The 9,939-nt window shown below is 41.0% G+C and overlaps 1 protein-coding gene across 1 annotated transcript in view; it reads right to left on the minus strand.

Moving 5' to 3' along the window:
• Window positions 1-9,939, minus strand: part of PCLO (piccolo presynaptic cytomatrix protein) — a 540,799-nt gene that overhangs the window by 129,165 nt on the left and 401,695 nt on the right. Inside the window, exons 11-13 of the mRNA XM_019543973.1 lie at window positions 4,021-4,129; window positions 3,316-3,383; window positions 1,931-2,142 (exon numbers count right to left, since the gene is read on the minus strand). Of these exons, the coding sequence (XP_019399518.1) occupies window positions 1,931-2,142; window positions 3,316-3,383; window positions 4,021-4,129 (389 nt within the window). The remainder of the gene's footprint in view (window positions 1-1,930; window positions 2,143-3,315; window positions 3,384-4,020; window positions 4,130-9,939) is intronic.

The following is a 9,939-nucleotide window of genomic DNA, read 5'->3' on the forward strand; positions in this document are numbered from 1 at the left end:
GGGGCCAGGTGGGGCAAGAACTGGGGGGGCTGGCGTGGCCATGTGGGCCTTGCAAGGGGGGTGGTAGCCCCTGTGGGGGCCATTTGGCCCCATTGGGGGCCTGTACCCCTTGTGGGGGGGTTGATCCCCCTGTTGGGGGGCTGAACCCCTTGTTTGTGGGCTGAACCCCCTGTTGGGGTGGCATACGCCTTGTGGGGGCCATCACTATGTGGGAGTGCAGCAAAACATGTATTCATGAATTCATGAAACGTATTTAGAGTTCACTTTATTATTATGATAAGACACTTGCTTTAACACTGTAAGATAGATCAATAAAACATTGTCCAATTGATCAGTGTCTCTTTCTTGTTCTCTGTCTTTATAGTGGTCTTTTGTTTTACTTGTGGAGGAACACGGATTTGGGGGTATTTTACAGAGTGACTTTGGGATTTTTTTTATCAGGGATTTTTCAGTTTTCCAACAGGGAACACCAGAATTCCCTCTAGGGAGGCCAGTGGAGGCCAATTCCTCCTTGCTCAGAGCTGGCACCTTGGACTCATCTGGCTGTGGCTGACCTCCTGGACAAATGGGGCCAGGAAAACATGCTTTGACAGTTCAAAGCAGGCCACCACACCCGGAACATCTTCCGGGTGATAGCTGCCCAGATGGGGGACACAAATGGCAGCAGTGCCGCACAAAGGCCAACCCTACAACTGCAGTCCATTGGCAGCTGGCCCAGAGGGGCAGATGCCTCTACTGGCTCTGCAGCCCCCATCCAAGTCTGGCAGGTGCACAGCAGGTCACAGTCAGGCAGCAGCCCCCACAGCCAGACTGCTGCAATGGGTAGAGGGTGCAGGGAACTGTCACGGCTGCTGCAGCAGTTCAGCTGGCACAAGAGAAAGTGTCCCCAGGTACCAACTGGCTGGGCCCCAGAAGCTCCTGAGAGCTAGTGGCCCTTAGCTACTTGCCAGGGTGGCTTTTTATACTGCTGGGGCCAGGACAGGGTAGATTTTTATACTGCTGGGAACAGCACAGGTGCTGGCCCCAGGCTCTAGCTCCCCCTGGCTGAAAATCTGGGAAGAGCCAGGCAGGGTTATTTTGCCCCAAGTGGCACAATTTGCTCCTCAACAAAGTACGTGTCCAAACACACATGCTGAAGCAAAAAGCCCTGGCTCAAAATTTGCACCACTTCTATTTGAGCTGCCTCAAGTGCATGTGCTTGCATGTGTGGATGTGCCCAATGATTGTGAATGTACCATCTTTTAATTTTGTGTTTGTATAGTGCCTTGTACAATGTGTCTGGTTAGTGAAGAAGGCTCGAAGATGTTGCTTCAATAGTACTTATCAAAGACACCTAGACAGACGTCACTCAATACAGATATACGTATATTTAGGAAATATGCTACTTTGAAATTTGGATCTCAGCTCTCTCTTGTGCTCTGCTTTTCTTTATCCAAGAACTCCTTATAAAATATTTTAGGCAAGGCTTGAGTACTAATTCTCACATACTGTATTATGAGTGCAGGCTTTGCAATACAGATTTATTTTGAAACAACGTAGAGAAGATACATAATTGTGTGCACCCATTTCTAGTTTCCCACAGGATAAAATTTGCTAATGTCTTTGAAAACATATTTGGAGGCATGAGCATAAAGCAGAGGATTTGAAGAAGAAAATCTAAGAGTACAGTTAATTAGTTCATGGGAATGGGATAGTGAAAAAGATAGGTCTGAAAGTTATCTATTTATTTATTTTTACTATTTCTGTAGCTCTCAAAGCAATTATTACTTCTGTCATTATTTACTATAGATAATACTTCACAGCGGCTCAGTACTTCACAAGACATATATAACCCGTTGCCTAAAGGCCTTTACAGTCTAAAGGCACAGGGTGAAATCATGTTTTAATCACTGGGGAACTGAGAAGAGAAGCAGAAGTGGAAGCATCTTACCTTGCTGCTGTGTCGTTTTTTGCTCACTGAAGGGGAACCAGGTTGGCCAGGGCTGGGAACAGCACTGGAGGTGGCAGAAGTAGTGCCAGAATGAGCATGAGATCCCTTCTCCACTGCTGAGGAAGCAACTAGCGGGGCCTGCTGTAGAGACACCTTTTGGAGTTCTGCAGCCAGCTGCTTCGGATCAACTCCTGGGGACTTTGCCTTGTCTACTGGATTAAAATAAAAGAGCTTTACATTGCTAACAGAGAGTATTTTGTGGCTATTTAAGCAAGGACTCAAGACACTAGTCTTTAAAATAAGTTGAAGGTGTTTGGTGGTTTTTTTTAATTCCACTCTTTGAAGAGTTCACACCAAATATGAGTGCCAAAAGAACTTGCAAATTACAGCTTCTCTCCTTCTCCCACTCATCATCCTGCCACCAAGCTCCTGTTATCTCAGAAGCAATATACAAGGACTTTGCTTTAGTCATGAATAACAGTAACAATAAGGTTACAGATGATCAGACAATGACTCAGCTGAAGGACTAGCCTATGTTTCTGATGGCACATCTATGGCTTCTGTTTTGTTAGGAATCTGTGTTTTGCTATATGAGAAGAGTTAATCTCAATCCTGGACTCAAACCTTAATCAAGTCATTGCTTCAGGCAAATTTGTGCAAAAAGAAAAGAACTCAAAAAAGGTTGTGAAAATGAAACAGGCTTATAATTGTGGAATGGAAAGCATAAATATATATATATATTTTTTTAGCAATTTAGAAATGGGGTCCCAGACCGTCAAAAGTAGTTAGGTGACTAAATCCTACTTAGGCCTGTAAGAGGATACCGAAATTGTCATTGCTTCTTTGGTTCTGCCACAGTCTGGGCAACTCATGTAGTATTTATGCTCCAGTTCCTAATCCATCCAAACAGGAGCAATAATAAGCACTTCCATCCTATGGAGGTGTTGAAGGAAAATTCATTATTATGTATGAGGTGCTCTGTTGCTACAGCACAGAGGCTTCAGACTAACTAGCTTGGGGACTGATGTTTCCAGGGCAGCACAAAACACGGACTATAAAACTCACCAGAGAAGCTGGGTAACTACTTGGTCAGTAAACCTGCAATAAGCTCAGCGCTACTGAAATTTCCCTGGTGCCTGCCTGTATCTGGAGGGAGGTGGCTTAAAGCTAGTTCAGTTCTATCTAGCCAAGCTGTAATTTAGCTGTGACCAAGTATAAGTCAGACACCTAAAAACCTTTGAAGATCTGGGCCTGAAAGTCACATCGTAGATATCTCATATGAGTTTCTGTATGTGCTTAAATTGCGAATAACCCTTGTCTACGTAACTCATAATTTTTAGCTACGGTGCTTATGGAAAGGGGAAGCAAAATCCCCTTTCACTTACCAGCTTTTACTGGATCATGCAGCTCCAGGTGCTGGGGATTCTCAGAATCTGAGAGCATGTTGAGGTCCCTACAGAAAGCAATGAGAAGCCTGAGACAAAAGAAAATCTTTCTCTTGTACCCTCATTATTTTATTAGGTAGATAAATGAGAAGTGGTTAATGATAGAAAGCAGCTCCCAAGCATGGCCCCTTCTTAGCTGATACACATTTGCAATGCTGTTAAAGAGCTGAGGAAAAAAGGTTCATTTAAGGTGAAATCTTTAATGGATTGAATGTAAGTTTATACTGAAGTACACACATGTTTCTCATGGTATTTAAATGAATTACTGCTTCCAGCTAAATGCAATGTGTTTCAATAGAAGTCACAAAGGGCTAAATTCTCATCTCCCTACACTGGCCAACCCCAATTAATTCAATGGGATGTGATTAGAGGATAATTTACCCTGAAAAGGGAAACATCATCATTAATGCAAACATGGTTAGGTAAAAATCTGCCTTAACGCATCAGGTTGTTGGGTTTTTTTCAATTATTTTTAACAGAAAAAATAAATACAAACTTTAAAACTTGCACTGAACTCTTTTTTCTAGTTATTTACCCATATAAAAGTCTTTCACACAAGCAAAGGTTCCACCTTAACAATTGTAAATCAAAAGGAAGCCATGAAAAGCCAAAAAAATGGAAACAGAAAGATGGGGAAAAACTCACAGTCTTACACATATTTCTGCTTCCCCACTTTGTTGACTAATGATACTCTGGACTTCTTCATAAGTTTTCCCAGTCAAGGGGATGCCATTCCATTCCAATACCTGCATTCCTAGGAAGGCAAAATTGTATGGGATTAAACTTTATCACCCAGTTTTCAACAGGAGCATAAGATTTTCAGGATGCTTACAGCATATGATTTAATATGAAATGAAGGGAACCAGGTTGAAATGGTCTATTACATTCGCAAAGATCTTTCCATAAACACTAAAAAAAGGTTGGACTTAGTGATAGCTTACCGTTCTAAATAGTTTGCCTGAAAAGGAAGATGTTACTGTATAAATAAAATTGACTGAACATACATCTGACTCTAAATTTGTACTCTACAGTCTTGAGTTGCACAAAAGTGAAAGATTTATATAACGCCAAAACCACATGCATAGAATACGTATCAGACACTTTTCTGGCCAGTCAACATCTTGAAGGCTTCTGCTGGCATGCCATATTTGCTGGCAAAGAGACACTGAATAGCTGTGGCTAGAAATGGAATAACACTAGACATGCTTTATGGGAGAGGCCGGTAATGCTGGACTGTTTTGTATAACTGATCAATTTAGCAGAAAAAGAACAGTTAAAGGACCAAATCAATGAAGACAGGCTTATTAGTTTCAAGTGAAGACCATGCTCAAACATCTGATATCAGTCGTGCTATCTAGGATCTTGAACAAGTTCAGAAACGTATACTGCTTGCTTATCCTTCCTCATGAGATGATAACACTGGGGGAGAGACATCTACTGGGTGCATGAATTAAGAGCCAGGTTGAACAGAGTGACCTAAATATTTACATTATCATACTTGTTTCTACTAATTGTCATAAGGCCTAATCCAATGACTTCTCTTTGAAAATAATTTCATGAGCTGGCCCACTGAATTCCCAGGAATGAATCATTATGCTTGCCACTAAGTCTTATAGCCTCAAAGGTCTTAATGAATTACTTGGAAGACCTGCCAATATACTCAGATGGCACATTTTGTTTGGCTACTGCGATTAATTTTAGGCTAGATTGCTTGCATAGAATGTGCTACTACAAGGGAATTTTGAGTACATTGCAACAGGAGATCCAGGTTGCAAACTCCAGTTGTACTCACTTTGGTAAATAGCTACTCACAAAAGCAGTCCCAGTGAGGTCAGCTTCACGCTAATGTGAGTAAGAGCTACAAAATGCAGGCCTGAGGTTGCAGAAGTAAAAGGTTCTTAATGGAACAAGTTACTGAATATGTAATATCACACTAAAATCAACGAGTAAAAAAAGAAAACAGAAAAACCACATCATTTTCACGGCAAGAAAACCACAATCATTTGGCTTTCAACCACTTACACAGATGAAACTTGAGTCTTCAAATGGGTCTTAGGCTTATTTGAAGAATCCTGTGCTGTTATATGCAACAAGTGGGGAAAAAAAATGAGGTACAACATGGAGACAAACAAAAGGAGAACACAGTGTTAAGTAAAATATAATATGAGCTGCTTATGGAGGAGTGGGAATGAAATTATGCATTGCTGAAAGACTGAGAAGTTACAGAATATAACATACTGAATCACATTTCCCCAGGATACCATGCTTTAGGATATGAAATATCAAATACACTCATAACTTTCTTAGCAAGAAGTTAGTGGTCTTGCTTACAGTGGTCAGCCTATGGAAATACAAACAATGTGAGGAATCACTAAGAAATTATACTGAGGAGGCAGTGAAGCCAAATTTTTATTGCCTAAATTGATGCATTTTCTTTAAAATTACCCTCCTGCCCTTTCATTTACAAACTATTGTTTGGCAAGATGATCTTTGCTTTTCCTATTTAGGTTGCAGATTTATTTTGGACGGATGGATTTGCTTCTACTTTCATACAGGGGTAAATCAAGAATAACTTATCATGAAGAACATGGAGGTATTTCTTATTCCCAGCCATTTAAATACATGGTAATATAACACTGGTTTTAGAAAGTTTCAGGAGTAGAGGCAGTTAGAGGTGTTCACATTTATTTTACGAGACAAGGAGCATTTTCGAAAGGGAGAGTAGAGAGCAAGATGAGACAGCCTCTTGTGATAATATATCGATTAATTTGGTGCAAATTGCCAAAGCCTGAACTTCCAAACACTAGTGGAAATCAGAGAGAGATGGCAACAAAAAGTGATGGATGTTTGGGAAGATGCATGGCATCCTAACATAATGCATAACTTTTGTTAACAAACCTCATTTACCTAACATGCTAGAAAACACATCACGTACATGGCTCTGCAGAAAAAAGCAGCAAGGCAGCCTCGGATTAGGCTGTCTTCAGCATTCACTTAATAAGCAGAAAATGAGCAGGCAAGTTGTTCCAGCCATTGGATTTTCAGGAGAAACCTAAGAGGGTCCAGTAGCAGCCTGTCTGGGCCAGCTGGGTTCCCCTGGGTGGCAAGAGGAGTCATTTTCTTCAATGAGAGTTGCTATTAATTGTAATGTGACCGCAATTTGACACAGTAGCCTAGAAGACCTTATTAGCTAAAAGAAATGTATTCTAGTTTCTTAATGAACTGTACCTCCTACCAATTATTTTTTAGGAATGGTACTATAAAATGGTACTATAAAATATCCTTCAAGCAGCGTAACTGTACATGCAAAAAATATAACAAGAATTCATAAGAGAAGGATGCCTGTAACAAAGTTTTCTGAAAACCTCCATATTCTGCATGTAGGTTCCTGAGATTTCCCACCATATCTCCTCATTTGTAAAATCAAATACATAGTATAAGCTTCAAACACAGTTCAGAAGGTCCAGCAAACTTGCACTGTGACTATCCCATATATAATGGCTTTGATCTGAGCCCTGTTGAAAGTTATGAGGATATTTGAGTTATTTTGGCTCCTCCCATATATCTATTTTCTGAATAAACAAAAAGGCCCGTCTTCTGGTTTATTATTCCAATATCAAATTCATGCTGAGAGACCTGTTGTTTGGCTCTGTCCTTGTTTTTATATAACAAACCTCAGCAGACCACCTCAAAGTTGCATTTAATCTGCATCTAAACTAAGTAACCCTTGACTTTTTTTTACCTGCTGCTAGATATTTCCTGTTTTTTTAAACAGGTTTTTGATGTAAAATGGCTAACCTGCTTTAAGGTACAAACATTATGCAACAAACCTATTTCCATTTTAAAATGTACAAGGGGAAGATGTGAACATATCATTTAAGTCTGTGCATTTTAAACCATCAGAAGCAAACTCAGCCAGGACTTTCCTCCCAGCAATTACTATTCCCAGTGCCAAGTGAATACATGGCATCTGTCTATCAATAGAGAGATACAAAGAGGCCCTCAGGATGCACACGGAGAGCATCCTCTTCTGCCATACAAAGAAGAGGAAAACAGTCAAACTTGTTTTAGCCCCTGGAGTAGGGGGCTAAGGGGTGAACAGAACTGCCTTCACAGTATGCCTTAGATAGGCATTTCGACTACACACATACTAGCAACTATACAGGCCTTTTCACCCATGAATCTCAAAGCAATTTTCAAGGGAAGTATGATCCATTATCACCACTTTACACAAAAGAAATTGAGGCAAGGGCAAGTAAAGGACTTGTCCCCGGTCACTCTCAATTCATGAAAGAGCTAGAAATAAAAACCCAGGCTTTCCTCACCAGACTATACTGTCCTCATACTCCTTTCATTTTTAACCTACACCAAGCTGTAATTGCCACAAACCTTAAGCAAAGGTCGCCCTAACAAAGAGCACATCAGCAACCAAGTTATGATACTCAGTTACACTCTAGTTCAGTGATTCTCAATCTTTTTTTGACTCCAGGCACTCCTCACTAGGCTTGAGACGCCCCTTAGAAAAAACCAGATCTTAGCTCCCACATTTATTTATTAATTAATTTATTTGTTGACTATAAAAAAAAGAATAGAGCAAGTCTTCTCTTGCAAACAGCTCAGAAAGACTACATGAGGTCAGAAGGTTTTTGACACTTACGGATTCCTATTTGAAATTTCCTTTATTTATAAAATATCAGACATTTATCTCATCAATCACGTGTAAGCGTTTGCACACCTCAGAGTCCTAATAGTAAGCTGCACCCCGTGGCACCCTTAAAAGTGTGTCTCAATGCCCTGGTTGAGAATCACTGCTCCAGTTTCTGACTTGCCCAGGGTCTAGAGTGAAGATGCTTTCCCTTTGCATGCCATGGGGGCAGAGGTAAGGAACCTCCCACCTCACATCATATGTACAGGACAGAACAGTTCAGCAGGGGCTCTGCAGTGGCTAGCACCTGCAAAATAGTAAAATGAAAACCTTGTACCCACTTACAGCCTTGTGCACACATAAAGCAGCTCAGAAAGCACAACTTTTCAGAGGTTACTGAAGCTTAACTCTCCTCTGTGGGGATGACTGGAAAAGCATCAGCAGATCCCATCACACTGACGTTGGCCTTTCTTTGGCCTGTCTCTGCCTTGCTGCTACCCTTCCCTCCTGCATGTTAATAGACACAGAGCTCCCTGTCAAACTGGGACTCATATTATACAGCCAGGGATCCCCCCAAGCCAGTAATGTTCATGACAAGATTTTTCCCTCAAGGCCAGACTTCCTGGAGATAGTAACTTGGAAAAATAGATTCTACTTCACATGTTCAGAGTGCAGCCCCAGGTCTGGGAAAGCCCAGTTGCACACCCCAGATTTGGGGCTATGCTCTTCCTACCCAACCCGCACCCCTTACAGGTCTATTTTCAGCCCCCTGAAACCATCCATCCCTAGACAGACAACTGGCCCATGAACCCACCAAGTCTTTCCCCGCAGACCTGCTGATCCTGCCTACCCTCTCCCTGCCCAGACCTGCTACCACCCCCTAACCCTGAGTTACACTGGGTTCCCAATGCAGCTCTTGGTACCAGTGAACATCTGCATTTGCCACTCCCAATTTATGATTATATGGCTTAAAGCCAGCTGTGTGATTATAGAAAAGGTGCAGCAAGTGTCTGCATGCGCAACACAGGCATTATATGTGGACTAGACATTGGGATAAAAAACCTATCTTGTAATAGCATGGCTTATATTTTGACAGCATCCTGCTCAGGAAGCCTACTGTAAATGTGTCAGAGCTGTATTGTAATGTCCTTGAAGAGTTCAGAGGTGCAATTGTGTGAATCATCTGAATTGGCTTATTTTGACATAAATGTGTACTTGTCAGTGATTCATTTACATTTCTGGGGGAGAGTGGAAGGGAGAAAGAATCTGCCTTTATGTTCCTCATCTCTTTTTCTTGATTTAAAAGCAGAAACATCTGAACTAAAGACAAATAATTAAAAATCTAGTACAGGATAAGATTTTCAAAGATATCTAAAATGAGATATCATGGATTTTAATAGAATTTGTGTGTCTAAATTCCTCAGACAGCTTTGAAAATCTCAACCTCAGTTTTTGTCTTCCAACCAAGTTAAAAAATTAACTAAAACGGATGATTTAATCTGAACCACAATACCAATAATGGCTTAAAATATTTAAGAAAAACTTCAAGCAACTGGCCAAGGCCAACTATACTTTGGACTCAAACTCTTTAATGCAAGATACATTCTCTAACTGTGATTATAGCTTCTTTTAAACAGGCACTCCACTGAATAACCCAAATCATGACTGTGGTTTTTAACCCATTTAAGATTAAATCATAAAGCAGGCCTCATTAATGTTCTGAAATCCTATACAGCAAGTCGCTGTGCTGTGGCCACCGGAAGAGGAAGAATTATTGCAAATAGGCCTCTTGATCTTACTTTAAAACAAAGCTTTAAGTGGTTTCATCCTGAAAAATGCTAAACATAGATTTCATAGATTTCATAGACATTAGGGCTGGAAGGGACCTCGGGAGATCATCGAGTCCAGCCCCCCTGTCC

The sequence above is a fragment of the Crocodylus porosus genome, unplaced genomic scaffold, assembly GCF_001723895.1.
Source record: "Crocodylus porosus isolate Cpor-Errol unplaced genomic scaffold, CroPor_comp1, whole genome shotgun sequence".
In the NCBI taxonomy this organism is placed as follows: Eukaryota; Metazoa; Chordata; order Crocodylia; family Crocodylidae; genus Crocodylus; species Crocodylus porosus.